At 39.3% G+C, this 20431-nt stretch overlaps 1 protein-coding gene and 1 pseudogene across 1 annotated transcript in view; one reads left to right on the plus strand and one right to left on the minus strand.

Annotated features, from left to right (window-relative positions):
• Nucleotides 1-20431, minus strand: part of BBOF1 (basal body orientation factor 1) — a 34126-nt gene that overhangs the window by 4464 nt on the left and 9231 nt on the right. The window contains exons 4-9 of the mRNA XM_065871650.1: nt 16010-16153; nt 7928-8008; nt 5271-5341; nt 4210-4354; nt 2660-3153; nt 212-313 (exon numbers count right to left, since the gene is read on the minus strand). Coding sequence (XP_065727722.1) covers nt 212-313; nt 2660-3153; nt 4210-4354; nt 5271-5341; nt 7928-8008; nt 16010-16153 — 1037 coding nt within the window. The remainder of the gene's footprint in view (nt 1-211; nt 314-2659; nt 3154-4209; nt 4355-5270; nt 5342-7927; nt 8009-16009; nt 16154-20431) is intronic.
• On the plus strand, nt 17554-19061 carry LOC136118905 (ubiquitin-associated protein 1 pseudogene; annotated as a pseudogene).

Consider the following 20431-nt stretch of genomic DNA (forward strand, 5'->3'; position numbering starts at 1 on the left):
TCTAATACCTCTTTCATTTTTGTGCTCACTTACACATCTCCCATTCTTTATCTCTGGGAGTTGCAGTAGCTAAGCAGTATGACCCTTTTATACTGATATTTTCTGGTCCTTTCCCATTCCCTTAATTCTAAGTAAGAATATGTTCACTTTTCCTATATGGCCTCTAGGTTTGATAGCAAATTGGTATTTCACTACTGAAATAGGGAGTTACCTAGGAACAAAGCCATTCATTTTTGCAAAGAGCAACCTCAAGACTTTCTCTTTCTGCTCCCAGGTCAAATCTCCAATGTCCATATTTCCTTGAATATCTGTCCTAAAGAATTTCAAAGAAAAAAATGAAAAATAAATGGTCAAAGTAAGCATCTCTTCTTTTTAAAAAATATAAAATATGTAAACATGAGAAAATTTCTAAATCATAACTGAATATTATGAGGTTTCCAAATGGAATGACTACAAAGCAAACCATGTCTATTACAAAATCATAAATTTGAAAAGCACATTAACATGGTAGCCAATTTGAAGTGTTATGTTGTCATTAAACTGAAAGTAAGAAAAACTATAACAACATGAAAAAAATCTGTGCTCAAACATTAAGCAAAAAAGAAAGTTGTAATGCAATATTATGTATCCAGATAACACAAAGACAAAAGGTACAAGAAAAAAACAGTTGTTTGGTGAAATTATTGATAAATTCCTTTTTAGTAAGTCTTTAGTATTAGATATTTTGCTATGAAAATAGTGATAAGAGGTAAATATATAAAAGAACATGTAACTTATCTAGTCTATTTCTTACCTCCAAATAATTTCATCAAACATCTGTTTTTCTCTTGTGCGTTTTGTCTTTGTATGTATCATTATCTGCTAAAGAGGCAGCTAAGCCTTCCAGGAAGGTATTTATCTATACCATAACTTCTCCAAAGGATTCGTAGTCTACTTGGCTATTTACAAAAGTTGGCTGACATGTAGATAGAGTATTGATGTATAATGTAAGAAATATTTTTTCATATATGTCAGTTGGGTTAGTTTTAAGTTTAGGTTTTGCCTTATGATCACCATATACTTTAATTGTCCTTCCCCAATCTGCCTCTTAAGCAGATAATGTAATATTTTAACTACAATTTCTGCCTTCCTGGCAGAAATCCTATTGAACACTAGGATTAAAGTGATAAGTTGCTCATGAGGCAGAATAGGGAAGTGTCCAGTTTCTGCAACAACAATGTGGAGAATCATTTTATGCACCTTCTTCTGAAAACTTATATACCACTTAATATAGAGTAGATTTAAAAAATGTAAAAGAAACTGCCTTCTGTATGGTGGGGACTCAACTTGCTTGACTTATTAAATAAAAAAATAAAGTGGGGCTTCCCTGGTGGCGCAGTGGTTGGGAGTCCGCCTGCCGATGCAGGGGACGCGGGTTCGTGCCCCGGTCCGGGAGGATCCCACATGCCGCGGAGCGGCTGGGCCCATGGGCCATGGCCGCTGAGCCTGCGCGTCCGGAGCCATGCTCCGCAACAGGAGAGGCCACGGCAGTGAGAGGCCCATGTACCGCAAAAAAAAATAATAATAAATTAAAAAAAAAAATAAAGTGAATCTCTTGGTAATAGTCATTATAATAACTATTATTATAATAGAATAATAGTAATAGTGTTATTAACAGACTTCTGAATATGGCAAGAAGGTAAAAAAACTACAGTATGGACATTTTTGAGGAAGAGTCATTGGCCATGTCCAACCTTCCCAACAGCTATACAATTTAAAAGAACCTACATATTAGCCTATTAAAAAATAATTTAAAACAGAAAACACATTTGGAAGCCCTCTCAATAAGATGTTAAGTCATAGTAGTAGGGAGTCGTTTTAAGTTTCTTAAGACCTTTGAAGAATCTAATCGTGTTGAGATATAAAACAATTTTTTCAGAATAATCTTTAAAATGCACTATAAGTTAATCCATGGTTTATAGGGAGAAAAGTATTCAAACAGATTAAAATGCTAACAGGAAACAACAATTGTATATAGTCTACAAATGTCTCAATCATTCTACTACTTTTATCATGATCTATCGGCAGTAGATCTCTAGAGTATTTTAAAGCCTTGTGGGGACTTTTGGTTAATACAATGATGGAGGGGGCACTACTGGGTGTCCTCCAATCCATAGGACAGTTCTGTACAACAAAGAGTTGCTGCAAAGAATTGTTATATTGATTTTTTAAATTATAGGTTTGATTAGATATTATTACCTATGAATTTCATCTCAGAATAGTAAAGGGAACATTACAAAATATTTGTGAAAAGCATGTTTATCAAAAATGTTTAACCTGAATCTAATCAAACCTTTATAACAAATTTATAGGAAACAAAATAAAGGAACATGTTAAAAAATATTACAATGATATTCAAAATGGAATGAATAATCCCTTTAACAAGTCTCTGTCACACAAAAAAGGGGGGACATCTACTAAGAATACCTACTAAGCCCCACACAGTATGCTAAGCATAGGGGTTACAAAGATGAGTAAGACAGTCCCTCTCCTCAAGTAACTTACTGAGTAATCTAGTCAATACTTAGATATTACCAAACTGAACTTTTCAGGGTTTTTATTTCTCTAAAGGGCACAAGAAGAGCAGTACAAAGGCAAAATATTAAAGCACTATTAGTACCATTTATTGGCCTCCATAAGGTCCTGATTCACACTGTTGGTGCTGTGCTCTCTGCCATCAAATGTTCGGATTTTGGGATATTCTGTTCTTCTTGCACATGCCTCTCTCATTTTAAAATTGAAAGCAGCTTGTGCTACCTGTTTATAATGCTTTCTGCTAAATAGGATCTGTTGCTTTACTTGGTGTAGAGCATCTAAAAAGAATCTTTCCACTTCTGTTCTTTCATCTAGTATGTTCTTGGCCAGCTTCTTTACTCGATTCATTTCCTTGTCCTTCATCTGAAGCAGATGCTGCAGCTTGAAAGTTTCAATCTGACCCGCTTGGTTCTCTACCATTGCCTGATGCTGCAGTTTTAAAACTTCAGTCTCAAACTCTTTGGTCATACAACTCAGAGCAGTCTCCAAGCTTGCTACCTTCTTCTGAAGACTTTGGATTTGTAATTTCTGCTGGGTAAGCTGCATTATCTTTTCCTTAACCAACAGATCATTGATTTCCTAAAACAGAAAGATGAGAGAGGTGAGAGATTTTTTTTTTAATTAATTTCAAAACTTAAAAGTTCCTCACTAATATCCATTACTTCATGAGATTTGAGTTTGAGGCCAGGTTGCAACAGTGATATTTTGGTATTCTGTGCATAAAGAGTAAGAAACATCAAGAGTCCCTGTCTGGACTTAGGAAGCCCACAGATTTTGCTAATTAAGAAACTCTCCTTCCTCTAAAATTATGAAAAGTTCAATATTTTATATTATCAAAAAAAGATTCCAAAAAGATACTGTACAGTAAGACTGTACAGTAAAACAGTAATTTAACAACTATATACTGCAAACTGTGGCAGTCTGCTACTTGCCTATCCTAGTGTCCATTTTCCATTTCCTCCTTCGTAATAAAACCCCAATTTTATTCAGAAAGGTAGTAAGCCCAGCTGAAAATTCCCAGTTTCCCTTGTGTTCAGCAAAGCCACACGACTAAGCTCTGATGGAAGGGCTGCGAGTAGAAATTTGTATAGGACTTCCAGGAAGAGCTCTAAAGAGAGGGGCGTGCTGTTTTCCTTCTTGTCCTTCTTCCGCCCTGTTGTTAGAGCTCCAGTAGCTGCTGGGGGCCATGAGGTGACTCTGAGGAGATAAGCCGTATGTTGCAGAACAAAGCTGAGGAGCCCGAGTGTCTGCCGAATTTGTAGCACTACCATTCCGGCTCTGGATTGCTTACCTCCAGACTTCCTTTAGGAAGAGAATACACCTTACATGGGGAAACCATTGTTGTCACAGTTGTCCCAGTTCCTAAGTGATTCAGAGACCAACTCTAAGCAAAGTAAAATGAATACTAAGGTAGTAGAGGACGGGGGTTATATTTATGTTTCGGATGTATTCTTTATAAAGCCAAGTCTAAAGTTTCTTATAAGTCATTCAGTAATTAACTTTTCAGATAAGAAAAATACACCATCCAGACAGAAGAAAAATTGCCCTTTTGTCCTTATGTATCATTCCTATACTCAATTCTTTGTATTCACCAACCCAATCTTTACAAAAAAAGGAAACAAAATCGAAATGAACCTTTTGCTGTAAAAGGAAAGTCTGAGTCTCTTGCAACTTCTGAGAGTTTTTTTGTAGAGCATCAGCTTCCTTCAGGTGGTATGCGAGAGCTTTCTGGAGATAAATATTCTCTTTAAAAACAGCTCTTCCAGCATTGTTCAGTTGCCTGAAATAGATAGATATAAGATCCCAAAACACAGACCTAAGCTTTAAATATTACCAAACTAGAACAATGACTGCTAAATCCCCTAACATTAATAATAATGATCATCCGGAATTCCCTGGTGGTCCAGTGGTTAGGACTCGGCAATTTCACTGATGTGGTCCACCCGGGTTCAATCCCTGGTCAGGGAACTAAGATCCCGCAAGCTGCATGGGGCAACCAAAAAAAATAATAATAATAATCAATAATTTTAAAAAATAATAATGACCAGCACTTATTTAGTTTATGGTGGGTACTCAATAGTTAGGTGGGGATCTTGAGAACTAAGTTCTCACCAACAGGAAAGTAAAAAGGGACGTGTTACTTCCAGTCCAAGGCAATTAAGGGCAGGTATGAGTTTCCCATGCTCTCTCTTTGTACATGTGACTGGACATGAAGAACAAGATGGAAGCAGCCCAGGTTCCTGAATCGCCCCTGGAGTAGAGCTGTCAGACCCGCATTAGATTAGAAATAAACCATTGAGACTCAGTTTATTAACACAATGCAGTTTAGTGTTACTTTCACTAATATACCTCATGACAACTGTGCACAGTTGCCATTATTAACACCATTTTTAGATGAAGAAATTTAATTTCAAAAAAGTTAAGAAGTCTTCTTACAGTTAGTTAGTATACATGTTGAGAACCAAAGTGTAACTTCAAAGCCCAGGTTCTTTTCTCCACACTACGCTGCTACAAAAAGGGTGGATGGAAAAGGGGTGGGTACACAGAGAGAAAGAAAGAGTGAAGGAGAGTAAACCAGAAAAGTTGAAGAAAGCAGACCAAGAGAGAAGGGGGTAGAAAACAGGATAAGAACAAAAAAGACTGGCAAAGAGGTAAGAGAGGCTACTAGAAAGAAAAAAGAGGCAGCGATCTCCTACACAACAGCTTCATGGTGGGCTCTGTCTGCCAGCATTATTATCTTCTTCTCAGCCTCTTTTTCTAGTCGGTGCTAAAAAAGAAAATAGGCTGTTTTAATACAGTTATATTTCTAACAACAAATTTTACACATAAAAAGTTAAGTATTTATTTTATAATGTCAACTAAAATACTCCTGTCCACATGACCTGATGTGAAGTGCTCCAAGTATCAATGGAGGAGCCAGCAAAGAGGATAGTGTGAACACAGGGACTTTAGGGTACTTCCCAATTTCACCATTAAAAAAGCAAAATGACATATAAATAGAAAAAAAATTCCACATCAGACCTGGAAAGCAGAGCTGGGAGAAATTTCTGTTAAATACAATGTGATGAGAATCATTTATTCATTCATTCAACAAATTCCTATTGAGTACTAATAGTGTACCAGATATTTTAGATACTAGAGATGCTGTGGTGAACATAACAGATAAGGCTCCTGTTCTCATGGAGCTTATATTCTAGGATGAGATCCAAACAATAATAATAATTAAAATGCACTGAGCATTTACTATGTGCCAGGCATGGTTCTACACATGTATTATTTACTTCTCACAACAATGTAATTAGATACCTATGAATTAGGTACTATTATTGTCCCCAGAGACAAGGATTGAAGAAACTGAGAGAAAGGTTAGTGACTTGTCCAAAATCATACAGCTAGTAAATGGCAGAGCAGGGATTCATACACAGGCAATTTGATGCTATACAGCCTCCCAGCAAGTAAACAAATAAGAGAATTAATAGACTGTGATAAATGCTATAAATGAAATAAATGGGGTAATGAAATAGATAGTAACTGAGGGAGGTAATTTTAGATTGGGTTTAGGGATTATCTCTTTGAGGGGATGACATTTGAGCTCTGAAGAATGAGAATAAGCCAGAACGGCAATAAGAACATTTCAGGAAGAGAGAATAGCAAGTACAAAAATATGCAGGTGGGGAAGGGTTTGGTGGTTCAAGGAACAGAAAGGATTAAATGGGAAAACACAACAAAATACTAATAACCTGAGGGAAGTCCTTTATATGATCAGGTGGAACATGCTGAGGTATGAGATGAATGAACAGGGCTTACTAGAAAGCCCACTGCCATGGACCAGCAGCACTGGGGCTCAAACCAGTATAGGAGTTTGTATCTAACCATGAAGTCTGTACCTCACATGGTAAGGCAGACACTACTGTGGCTGGACAACCCAACACTCATTCCCATCCTCCTTTTTCCTTCCCAGCTTCCACCAGTGGCTGGAGAAACAAAACACCCCTTTTCCCTGACGTCCATTATAACATGGTTCTGGACAATCAGAGAGATATAAGAAGAAATCTGCTAGGAGCTTCTGGGGAAAGTTTCATGGTTTCCAGATAAAAGGGACAGATACAGATGGAGCCTCCCTTCTTCCGGCCCTAAGAGAGATGACTCTCAGAGCTGCATTAACCATCTTGCAATTATGAGGGAAAGGCCAGCAGCCACCTACTTCCAGACATAAAAATCCTATTTATATAAGCACTGTCATTCAAGTAATCTGTAAACTGACCAAGCACCTCTAACATTTGTTTGTGGAATGTTACACCAAGTAGGAGAGAGATCAAGTGTAGGGTGGAGTGAGGAAAGAGGCAGCTGAGAGCAGCCCATTCCTGAGCACTTCCATTCCTAACAGTGCCAGGAAGTGCCTGAGAGGGAAAGCATCTAGATACTGCTCCTGCCCCACTCGCAGGTTATTCAATACACAAACTGGAAACCTAGAGCCACTTTTCAAAGCAAATCCTTTTATATAAACCTGATATGAGTACTTATTTGCCTCACCCTCACTTCCCAACATTCCCACCAATTTGTGAAAAAAATTTATTCATTTCTTTCCTAAGGATGAAAAATTAAAGAAAATATTAAAAGAATTAAAGAAAAGCCAGGGGGACTCTGAGAATTAACTTTAGAAGCACAGAGAAATGTGGAAATTTGTGATGTGCTAAGGAACATTTTTGAGCCCCCTTTTTATTTATTTATTTATTTATGGCTGCTTTGGGTCTTCGTTGCTGCGCACACAGGGGCTACTCTTTGTTGCGGTGCGCTGGCTTCTCACTGCGGTGGCTTCTCTTGTTGCGGAGCACGGGCTCTAGGCGCACGGGCTTCAGTAGTTGTGGCTCATGGGCTTTAGAGCGCAGGCTCAGTAGTTGTGGCGCACAGGCTTAGTTGCTCCACGGCATGTGGGATCTTCCCGGACCAGGGCTCGAACCCGTGTCTCCTGCACTGGCAGGCGGATTCTACACCACTGCGCCACCAGGGAAGTCCTGAGCCCCTTTTACTAATATCCTTAGTTGGCTTGACTAAGGGAAGACCCTCATGTGTATCAGAGCAACCTCTCTAATCCCATCTCCCCTATAAAAAGTGGTACATGGAGCTTTAGTTCCACCAGGAGACAACAAGCTGGGGTGGGGGATGTGTCCTGAAGCCTTGGTCAGATGACAATCTCTCTTGAGGATTTCAAGAATCTCTAACTAAGAGGGGGGAAAGAGATAATCTTCTAATAAGATATCAAATGAAAACTTGATGTCTCAGAATACATATAAATATACTTACGTCGTTCTAGTACACAATATATTTATTTATTAATGCAAATATGCTGTACCTTTTCTTCCAAAAACCTGCCTTCCAATCTCCTAAGAGTCTCCTGATGTTTCTGCTCTATGGTCCTTAAGTTCTCCTTCAGCTAAAATTAAAATAACGAAAAAAAGAATGGTCAGTAGGAAATGGGGTGGATTGGGGCATATTCCTGGAAAATTCTCAGTCAGGAAATATTTTCTGTTATCCATTACCTCTTAATCCTGAACACACAGAAAAACTCCATGCCCTCCCTCTGAGTACCATACGTCTCATAATCGTTTATAGATTTACAAGATCAGTATTGAGTTTCTAAAAAGCTTTTCATGAATAACAGTTTTCAGAACATTCAGATAAGTTATTATCATATTCATTTCCCCCCCACAAATATCTTCATTTTAAACATGTGGACTTACAGAATCATAATATTTTAGAATTACTAGGAATCTTAGGAGTCAGACTATACAAATCTCCCACTTAGTATAGGAATCTCTTCTATGAGAAAACTATCTAGAGACAGAAGTATCACTAATCAAATCCTATTAATTCACTAGGCTGCCCTTTTAAGAGTTCCCATTTTTAGAAAATTCTTCCTAGTATCAATCTAAAAAGTATCTCCCTGTGATTCCCATAGACAGATCCTTCTGTCCTCTAAAACTACATAGAATAAAAAGGACATAAAATTTTTCCAGGCAAAGAGAATTGAGCTAACTTAAAGCTATGATCCTGAAGGCTATATATACTGGCAAGAACCAATCAGATTGAAATCGGCACACTCAATCTAATATTCATGCCACAAAAAAAGGCAGTAGAGAAGAGCTTTCCATCACACAGACCAGAGTTCAACTGTTACCTCTCTGACTTACCAGCTGTTTGGGCAAATCACTTATCTTCTCTAAGTCTCAAATCTCCAGGGTAAAAAGAGGATAATAATAGTAGCTATTCTCATAGAGGTGTGACAAAGATTAAATAATAAACAATACACACAAAATACTTAGAATAGTAACCATTTAATACAGAGGTTAGTTATTTTATGTCTGATATTGTCCTCCCTTATACTTCACAATTTTCCTTCCTGTGATCTCTGTCCTAACAGTATTGAATCTCCATTTGATCTGTATCATATGATTTCAGATGTTCTTCTTTCTTCCTGTATTTTTTATACAGTTTAAAAAAATGGCCTCATATTGTCAAAGACTTTCAAAATTAATGTCAATATATAAATTTGTGGAAATGTCTACCATGCCAGTGGGATGGGGGGGTGGACCTTTCAATTGCCATTGGGGTCCCCAAAAATCTATAAATTAATAAATAAATCATTTGAAAGATAATTAGGCAATGCATATGAAAAACCTTAAAAGTTCACGTTCTAATTTAACCTATAAATTTCACTATAACTTCTAGGAAGTTATCCTGAAAACTAATTAAAAATATATAAAAATACTATGTTACTTAGATGTTCCTCAGTTTATAATAGTGAAAAATTAGAGAAAAGTCCAAATGTCCAACAACAAGGGACCGATTGGTAAATCATGATATATCTACCCAATGAAATTCCATGCATGTAGTCAAAAGGTTTTATAGAAAAATACATAATGGCATTGAAAAATGTTCACAATATGTAAAGTGAAAAAATCAGGTTAACAAAAAATTCTTACATCATAACCTCATTTTTGTAAAAATAGCATATATTGTAGATACTTTAAAATATATTTATACATAGCAGAGGTGGAAAAAATAAAGACAATATACCAAAATATTAACAATGGTTATCTTTAAGTAATATAGTTGTGAGGGGAGCGTTTTTCATTTTCTTTTATCAGCTAAATTTGCTGAAATGGGTATTATCACTTTGTCAAAAGAAGAAAGACTAAAACAAATTATTTAAAAAATATTAATTGCAACCTACCAATGTATGCTCCTTTTTTTAATCAGGTAATGGAAATAATTTTTTCTTTAAATTTATGCTTTGAATACCTTTTGATAAGCTAAACTTAATTGGCCTCTTTTAAATTTGTATAATGAATCCTATAGCACAGTATAATTAATTTTCCTCCTTTTTTTTAAATTCATGGGCCCCACACCTGCCTTAATTCTTCCATATTTGGGATTCCACATAACCATCTTATTTTTTCCCATTAGCCAGTATCTTTTGCCTTTGAATTTTAAGTTTTCCTGGCCCACCACCCCTCTTTCAAAGGGTTGAAATTTATTTCTCCACTAGGTGGCAACACTGTTCTTTAAAAAAAATCACACCAAGGCCCAAAAGAATATGCACAACTAGTTTTTCTTTTTTTAACATCTTTATTGGCGTATAATTGCTTTACAATGTTGTGTTTCTGCTGTATCACAAAGTGAATCAACTATATGTATACATATATCCCCATATTCTCATAACCCCTTCCTCTTGAGCCGCCCTCCCACCATCCCTATCCCACCCCTCTAGGTGTTCACAAAGCACCAAGCTGATCTCCCTGTGCTATAAAGCTGCTTCCCACTAGCTATCTGTTTTACATTTGGTAGCATACATATATCAGTGTTACTCTCTCACTTCGTCCCAGCTTACCCTTCCCCCTCCCCGTGTCCTCAAGTCGATTCTTTAGTAGGTCTGCATCTTTATTCCTGTCCTGCCCCTAGGTTCATCAGAACTTTTTTTTTTTTAGATTCCATATGTGTTAGCATACAGTATTTGTTTTTCTCTTTCTGACTTACTTCACTCTGCACGACAGACTCTAGGTCCATCCACCTCTCTATAAATAACTCAATTTCATTTCTTTTTATGGCTGAGTAATATTCCATTGTATATATGTGCCACATCTTTTTTATCCACTCATCTGTTGATGGACACTTAGGTTGCTTCCATGTCCTGGCTATTGTAAATAGAGCTGCAATGAACATTTTGGTACATGACTCTTTTTGAATTATGGTTTTCTCAGGGTATATGCCCAGTAGTGGGATTGCTAGGTCGTATGGTAGTTCTATTTTTAGTTTTTTAAGGAAACTCCATACTGTTCTCCATAGTGGCTGTATAAATTTACATTCCCACCAACAGTGCAAGAGGGTTCCCTTTTCTCCACACCCTCCCCAGCATTTATTGTTTGTAGATTTTTTGATGATGGCCATTCTGACTGGTGTGAGGTGATACCTCATTGTAGTTTTGATTTGCATTTCTCTAATGATTAGTGATGTTGAACATCCTTTCATGTGTTTGTTGGCAATCTGTATATCTTCCTTGGAGAAATGTCTGTTTAGGTCTTCTGCCCTTTTTTGGATTGGGTTGTTTGTTTTTTTGATATTGAGCTGCATGAGCTGCTTGTAAATTTTGGAGATTAATCCTTTGTCAGTTGCTTCGTTTGCAAATATTTTCTCCCATTCTGAAGGTTGTCTTTTCATCTTGTTTATGGTCTCCTTTGCTGTGCAAAAGCTTTTAAGTTTCATTAGGTCCCATTTGTTTATTTTTGTTTTTATTTTCATGACTCTAGGAGGTGGGTCAAAAAGGATCTTCCTGTGATCTTGCTTGCAGAACACATAGAGTGTTCTGCCTATGTTTTCCTCTAAGAGTTTTATAGTGTCTGGCCTTACATTTAGGTCTTTAATACATTTTGAGTTTATTTTTGTGTATGGTGTTAGGAAGTGTTCTAATTTCATTCTTTTACATGTAGCTGTCCAGTTTTCCCAGCACCACTCCACTTATTGAAGAGGCTATCTTTTCTCCATTGTATATTCTTACCTCCTTTATCAAAGATAAGGTGACCATATGTGTGTGGGTTATCTCTGGGTTTTCTATCCTGTTCCATTGATCTATATTTCTGTTTTTGTGCCAGTACCATACTGTCTTGATTACTGTACCTTTGTAGTATAGTCTGAAGTCAGGGAGCCTGATTCCTCCAGCTCCATTTTTCTTTCTCAAGATTGCTTTGGCTATTTGGGGTCTTTTGTGTTTCCATACAAATTGTGAAATTTTTTGTTCTAGTTCTGTGAAAAAGGCCATTGGTAGTTTGATAGGTATTGTCTTGAATTTGTAGATTGCTTTGGGTAGTATAGTCATTTTCACAATGTTGATTCTTCCAATCCAAGAACATGGTATATCTCTCCATCTGTTGGTATCATCTTTAATTTCTTTCATCAGTGTCTTATAGTTTTCTGCATACAGGTCTTTTGTCTACTTGGGTAGGCTTATCCCTAGGTATTTTATTCTTTTTGTTGCAATGGTAAATGGGAGTGTTTCCTTAACAACTAGTTCCTAATTCACTTTGATTCAGAATGTATACCTACACCTAGGATGGTTATTTTAAAGTTCCTGAAAAGTTAGTGAACTTAACTTGATTCATTCTGCATCATTTTCATATGAAACAAAACTAGATATTCTTTCTAGAAACTTTTCAGCTTTATTGAGGAATTGTAGATAAATAAAATGTATGATAGTTCAAGCGTACATCATGATGATTTGATATACATATACATTGTGAGAGGATTCTTCCCATTTAGTGGAAAACTTGATATTCCTTCAATTACATTTAATAAAAGACCCACTCAGCATTTAACACAGATTTATTGAGCATTACTGTGTATCTTGTCCTTCAATGAATACAAAGCACAGTACTGTTCATGCCTCAAAAAATTTACAATCTAGCAGGGGAGATAAGACAAATAATAAATATAATATCAAGATAGAATGGGCTAAGCGGTATAAAAGAAATACAAAATGCTATGGAAACATATAAAAAATTACTTTTTTGCTAATCATCTTAAAAAAATTTTTTTCTCTTTTTTCTAGCTTAATTGAAATATAATTAATCTATAACATTGTGTAAATTTAAGGCATACAATGTGTTACTTTGATACACTATATTGCAAAATGATTACTACCATAGCATTAGCTAACACCTCCATCATGTTACAAAAACTACCATTTCTTTTTCTGTAGCAAGAACATTTAAGATCTACTCTCTTAGCAACTTTCAAGTATGTCATACAGTATTATTAGTTATAATCACCATACTGTACATTAGATTCCTAAGAGCTTCTCAGTCTTATAACTGGCAGTTTGTACCCTTTGACCAACATCTCCCCATTCCTCCCCCCGTCAGCCCAAGTAACCACTTTGAGTTCAGCGTGGGTTTTTTTGGCGGCACCACACTGCTTGTGGGATCCACAGACCAGGGATTGAAGCTGCGCCACCGCCGTGAAAGTAACAAGTCCTAACCACGGACCACCAGGGAATTCCCAAAGTTCAGCTTTTTAAATTATTTATTTATTTAAATTTATTTATTTTTGGCTGTGTTGGGTCTTCGTTGCTTTGCTGTGCGCAGGCTTTCTCTAGTTGTGGCGAGCTGGGGCTACTCATTGTTGTGGTGTGCGGGCTTGTCATTGTGCTGGCTTCTCTTGTTGCAGAGCACAGGCTCTAGGCGTGCAGACTTCAGTAGTTGTGGCATGAGGGCTCAGCAGTTGTGGCTTGTGGGCTCTAGTGTGCAGGCTCAGTAGTTGTGGCACATGAGCTTAGTTGCTCCGCAGCATGTGGGATCTTCCTGGACCAGGGCTTGGACCTGTGTCCCCCGCATTGGCAGGCGGATTCTTAACCACTGCGCCACAAGGGAAGTCCCTCAGCTTTTTTTAGATTCCACATATAAGTTGTATTGCACAGTATTTGTCTTTCTCTGTCTGACTTCTTTCACTTAGCATAACGCCCTCAAGTTTTGTCCAAATTGTCACAAATGGCAAGAAGAAAATTATTACTTTTAAATAGCACACTGAGGAAGTCCTTATGGAGAATACGCATTTGAGCTGAGCCTCTGAAGAATAGGTAAAATTTTAATGGACAGAGCTCTATCAGGAGTATATTCCAGATAGAAGAAACAGCGTAAAAAAGAAAGGCAGAAAAGACTTCAGGGAATATCTGGGTTGGGTGGATTAAAGGTGGTGTGTATGGGAAAGTGTAGGAAAAGGAAATAATATGTTCCAAAGTAGGTGTATGGTCTTGATTTTCACGCTAAGGTGTCTGGACAATATTCTGTTTACAATAGAGAAGATTGTTTATAATCTTCTTTACTAAAGAAGATTCCTTTTTCCCCCCTTGTTGCTATATTTATTTTAAATACAGCAGTGTGTACACGTCAATCCCAAACTCCCTAACTATCCCTTCCCTCCACCCTTCCCCCCGGGAACCATAAGTTCGTTCTCTAAGTCTGTGAGTCTATTACTAAAGATTCTTGAGGGAAGTGAGCAGAACATCATCAGAACTGTGATATTTTAAGATTATTCCTGCAGTAGTGTGTACTTTGTACTGCGGTGGTGTGGTGAACTTAAAATACGTCCACATTTGGAATTTCCTGGTGGTCCAGTGGTTAGGACTCAGAGATCTCATTGCCTAGGGCCCAGGTTCAAACCCTGGTCGGGGAACTAAGGTCCCACAAGCCCTAGGGACCCGCCAAAAAAAAACGTTGAACTCAGAGTGGTGGTTACCTGGGCTGGGGGGAGGGGGAAATGGGGAGATATTGGTCAAAGGGTACAAACTACCGGTTATAAGACTGACAATTTCTTAGGCGTCTAATGTGCAGTAATAAGAATAGCAGGATCAGCAACAGCAGGTAATCTTTATCATACAGTGCTAAGCATTTACAGTAAAACAGATGACAGGTATTCCCCACTTTTCTGAAAGTTCGCTTTACACCACTCTGCTTTTACGAAAAAATCTACATTAGTACCTGTTTTCACTAACCGAAAGTAATCCAGAGAGGATTTTCACTTTTATGAAAAAAAGGCGAAAAGCAAAAAAATAGTGTTCAGCAGCGAGCGGTGTTACTGAGGCAAAGCACACCCTTAGCAACGAGGGGAGTGGCACCACTAAACTCCTTCCCTGGGAACCATACTCAGCGTCAAGCTGCCATAGCTTTGAACTACGTCTGTGAGCATCTGTGCTTTATCTTGATTTTGTGCTTCTGTTAGCAAGGTGTGTCCTATGGCAACTGCTTCTTCAGCTTAGGAAAGGTTTCATAGGAACTACTTTCAGATAGCGAGGGAAATCTGTATTTAGTCTTCACAATGACCCTTTGAAATTGGTACTATTGTTCTCACCCCCATGTTACAGATGAGGAAGCTTAATGAGATATCCAAGTAGTGAAGACAGTATTTACACTCTAGCAGTATGACTTCAAAGCACCAACTTTTAGCCCCTATACCACATGGTGTATGGCTATCTTAGGTGGCAATACTACTTCTGGTACTATTACTAATAATAGCAGCAGTTGCGTGTTAGAGCTGGCTCATACCAGGAATTTTGCTAGCACATTGTAAAAGCATTGGTAGCTTGAAATTGGCCACAATGTAAGTATTTACACCAAGGAAATCAGCAGATGCTACAAATGAGGACCTTTTTTTGCAAAGAGCTACACACCACTGTTAATTCTCACTATGTGACGTACACTATTTTAAGCACTTTACATATATGAACTCATTTAAGCCTTACAACAACGCTATGAGCCAATAACTCTTATCACCCCCATTTTACAGATGAGGAAACCTAGGTATAGAGAGGGTAAGTAATTTGCCCAAAACCACAAAGCTGATTTCAGCTACTTGTGCCCAGCCCTCATCTGTGCCATTTATTGCATTGTCATTAATGCAAGAGAACTATTTTCTGAACGGAGGGAATGGAAAGAGTATGCAAGGTCAGAGAAACTTTCTGCAAGTACTCAGTTTTCCTCCCCACACCCACCCCTACCCAGAGTGCCATAAATTTTTCTAAAATTATCATTCATCAGTCTAAACATATTTTCCTTTAGGACTTCGCTACTTTGCCCCTAATGTTTTTCTGGATCTGTAGTTCCAAAGGTTTAACTGTTGATAAATGTGAGTGGGTGTATTCGCTAAGATCTTGTGAATTCACAACGAAATCAAAGCTTAGAAAAAGAAAAGTCTAACCGTCAAGACTTTTTGCGTCCAGTCCTACACTGATACATCTTCCCTGTTTCTCCCATATAATCTCTGAAATGTCAAAGGGATTCCTTTACTATCTCATAGGAGTAAATTTCTATGAAGGCCTTTGCAGGCATAAGTAGTTAATTCTAATCTCCTTTAAAAAAAAAAAAAAGGAAGAAAGAAAGAAACTTACATCATCTAATTCTTTCTCTACTTGGATTTTTCTCTTCTGGAATTGTTTTATTGTTTTGAGCTCTGTCTGAATCATGCCAATTTCTCTGGCTTTTTGATGGAACTGTCCCTCCAGCTCACTTATTTGCACAGTATATTTTTGTTCCTGTAGGCAAAAAAAAAAAAAAAAGGTAAATGAGTTAGGAAAAAGAACAGAGGTCACACAGAGTCCTGTTCCATATGAAGCCTTAAGCCATTTGTCTATCTTTGAAGAAATTGTTCCCTTTTTATTTTTGCTTTTGCATAAACTTTTAATTTTTATTAAAAGAGACCAAGTGCCTTGAATAAGTAAAAAATTCTAAAGTGAGCTGATCTTGTATAGAAGATGTAGATATTTATTTAAAAGGGGTATGAGGGACTTCCCTGGTGGCGCAGTGGTTAAGAATCTGCCTGCCAATGCAGGGGACACAGGTTCGAGCCCTGGTCTGGGAAGATCCCACATGCCGCGGAGCAACTAAGCCCGTGTGCCACAACTACTGAGCCTGTGCTTTAGAGCACGGGAGAGCCACAACTACTGAGCCCACGTGCTGCAACTACTGAAGCCCATGTACCTAGAGCCCGTGCTCTGCAACAAGAGAAACCACCGCAATGAGAAGCCCAAGCACTGCAATGAAGAGTAGCCCCCACTCACCGCAACTAGAGAAAGCCTGTGTGCAGCAACGAAGATCCAACACAGCCAAAAATAAAAAACAAATAAATAAATTTATTTTAAAAAATAAAAGAGGTATGAGAAGACTGAACAAATCTTTAACCTGTAAGAAAACTAAGTAACATCCCTGAGCCTAAATTAAAATTAGTAAGCTAAGAGACAAAGGGAGGGCCAATATCTCTTATAAATAAAGAAGGAAGAAGGTGGAAAAGGAGGAAGGAAAGGGGAAGACAGAAGGAGAAAAAAGAGAGGAGGAGGGCTTCCCTGGTGGCGCAGTGGTTGAGAGTCCGCCTGCCGATGCAGGGGACGCGGGTTCGTGCCCCGGTCCGGGAGGATCCCACATGCCGCGGAGCGACTGGGCCCGTGAGCCAGGGCTGCTGAGCCTGCGCGTCCGGAGCCTGTGCTCCACAACGGGAGAGAGGCCACAGCAGTGGGAGGCCCGCGTACCGCAAAAAAAAAAAAAAAGAGAGGAGGAGAAAGGGAAGAGAAGTAGAGGGTAAGGAAAAAAAAAGAGGGAAATAGAGGAGAAAAAGGCCCAATAACACAATTAAAACATGAACAAGGGCTATCAAAAGAAATACAAATGACTCTCAACCACATGAAAAAATGCTCAACCTAGCTCATAATAAGAGAAATGCAGGAAGGAGGAGGGAAGTGGGGCTTCACCATGGCAGCTGTGGCCCTGGCGGTGGCTATGGTGACGGTGACGGCCTGGCCTGGGTAGGGCAGAGTTGAAGGTGGTGGTGTTCGCTCTCCCTAGGGGCCATCAGGAGCTCAGCGGGGACAGACCCTGGGAGGCCGGTCGGTGGCAGCACCTTTCCGCTTCTGGGACAGCGGTGGCAGCGTTCTCATTCTAAATGGCTTCTAAGAAGTTGGGTGCAGATTTTCATGGGACTTTCAGTGACCTTGATGATATCCCATTTAAGATAGAAGACAAATTCAAAACACCAGCTAAAGTTGGTCTACCTATTGGCTTCTCCTTGCCTGACTGTTTGCAGGTTGTCAGAGGAGTACAGAATGGCTTGTCTTTGGAAAAGAAAACCATTGAGTGGGCTGAAGATATTAAGAAAATCCAGGGAGCCCAGTGGGAAGCAGAGCACAAGGCTGAGGAAGCAGAAGCTAAAGTGAATTCTAAGAGTGGCCCAGAGGGTGACAGCAAAATGAGCTTCTCCAAGACTCACAGTACAGCCACAATGCCACCTCCTATCAATCCCATCCTTGCCAGCTTACAGCACAACAGCATCCTCACCCCGACTCGGGTCATCAGCAGTGCCACAAGACAGGAAGTTCTCAGCCCACCCCACACAAAGGCAGATTTCAATCCTGCTGACTTTGAGTGTGAAGAAGACCCGTTTGATAATCTGGAGTTAAAAACTATTGATGAGAAGGAAGAGCTGAGAAACATTCTGGTAGGAACCAGTGGACCCATTATGGCCCAGTTATTGAACAGCAACTTGCCTAGAGGTGGCTCTGGGTCTGTGTTACAGGATGAGGAGGTCCTGGCATCCCTGGAGCAGGCAACCCTAGATTTCAAGCCTCTTCACAAACCCAGTGGCTTTATAACCTTACCACAGTTGGGCAACTGTGAAAAGATGTCGCTGTCTTCCAAAGTGTCCCTCCCCCCATCCCTGCAGTAAGCAATATCAAGTCCCTGTCCTTCCCCAAACCTGACTCTGATGACAGCAGTCAGAAGACAGCCATGATGGCAAGCACTTTCCACAGCACATACTGCCTCCGCAGTGGCACGTTCCAGAATTCCCTAAAGACTTCCACCCAAAGCAATGCCAGTGAGCTCAATGGGCATCATACTCTTGGGCTTTCAGCTTTGAACTTGGACAGTGGCACAGAGGCGCCAACCCTGAACCATTCCCAGATGCCTTCCCTCTCTGTCTTGTCTGTGTGCATAGAAGAATCATCACCTCCAAATACCTGTCCCACGGTCACACCTCCTAATTCCTCAGTGTCACAAGTGCCCAACACTCCCAGCTGTCCCCAGGCTTATTCTGAACTGCAGATGCTGTCCCCCAGTGAGCGGCAATGTGTGGAGACGGTGATCAACATGGGCTACTCATATGAGTATGTCTTGAAAGCCATGAAGAAGAAAGGAGAGAATATTGAGCAGATTCTCGACTATCTCTTTGCACATGGACAGCTCTGTGAGAAGGGCTTTGACCCTCTTTTAGTGGAAGAGGCTCTGGAAATGCAGCAGTGTTCAGAGGAAAAGATGATGGAGTTCCTTCAGTTAATGAGCAAATTTAAGGAAATGGGCTTTGAACTGAAAGATATTAAGGAAGTTCTGCTATTACACAACAATAACCAGGACAATGCTTTGGAAGACCTCATGGCTCGGGCGGGAGCCAGCTGAGACCAGGCCCTGCCTAGGCCCTGCCACGGAGCCCCCGTTGCCGAAGGCCCTGAGGAGACAACCTGTGGGGACGAAGGGGCACACTTCCGGATTTTCTTTTGGGGGTGGAAGGTCAGGTGTAGAGGCTGTGCTTGCCAAGTCTCTATGAGCCTAGGTCCTGAGCTGGGGAGAAAATGAGGAAGATTTGGGCATGCAAATGCCCCCAGAACTGTCCTGGCTCCTTCCATAGTAAAAGTATTTGTATTCTGAGAAGTGTCCTTCTCACCTTGGCCATCCAGAGAGACTTCTCTGGTCTTTCTGGGGTCTGTATGGCTTCAGCTGAAACCTGGTCCAGCTGCCAAAAGGAATTGGGGAGAAGGAGGTGGGAGGGCCAGACTCAGTGCTACTTTGGGGCTAGATGTTTCCCTTCTCTGCAAGGGTGGACTGACCTCTAATCCAAGTTGAGTGCAACTGAAAGGTTCTTCCAGGGTTTTGTTTTTTTCCCCTTTTAACGACGTCACTTAGTGTTACACTGGTTCTGCAGTGTCTCTGAGGTGCAAAGAATGCCCTTTTCCCCTTGGGGCCCTGAGTTTGCCTTTTCTGCCAGGCAGTTACCATACTTCCCTGCCCCAGCCTGTTTCTTTTGGCCTGGTTTGGACCACAGTCTTCTGCTACCCCAGATTTTAGAGCCCCCTGCTCTAGAAAACAGTTGTCAGTTTAAGAAATCATTGGCCCAAGAAATCATTGGCCCCTTCCCAGCACATCAAGTGGGGAAGAAAGAGGCTGTGATTTAGTCACCCAGCACTCACTCCCCCTCAGTTATCCCTGGAGAACAGCCTCTCCCTCCAGCCCCTTGCTCTAGGATGACACAATGAATAACACCTAGTCATAGAAATCAGTCTCTTTGGTTTGTTTTGTATTATGTTGTACATCATTAAAGATCTAAATACTAAGGATATACAGTCTTGATGAATCTAAAGTAATTTGCTAACTATTTTGATTCTTCAGAGAGAACTACTAATAAAAATCTAAAAGGTAAAAAAAGAAAAAAAGAAATGCAAATTGAATTACACTGAAATATCATTTCTTACCTATGTTGACAAAAATCCATTTTGACGATATACTCTGGTATATTGTGGAGACATGGATAGAAGTTTGATTTCTCAGAATATACCATGTTTGATAGATTTTACTTTGGAACCATATAAATATTTTACATAATTATAGTTACATAATTGTACATTAAATTAAACTTTATAAAGCAACTCCTAAAAATCAAAAGCAAAATGTGTTGTTGAGTTGGTGGCATATCCTCACAGGAAGGAATTATTTCAAATCATTTTTAAACCTTGTCAATTTGATTGTAGATCCCTATCAGTATATATCCTAAG

Source organism: Phocoena phocoena, chromosome 2 (assembly GCF_963924675.1).
Source record: "Phocoena phocoena chromosome 2, mPhoPho1.1, whole genome shotgun sequence".
Taxonomy (NCBI): Eukaryota; Metazoa; Chordata; class Mammalia; order Artiodactyla; family Phocoenidae; genus Phocoena; species Phocoena phocoena.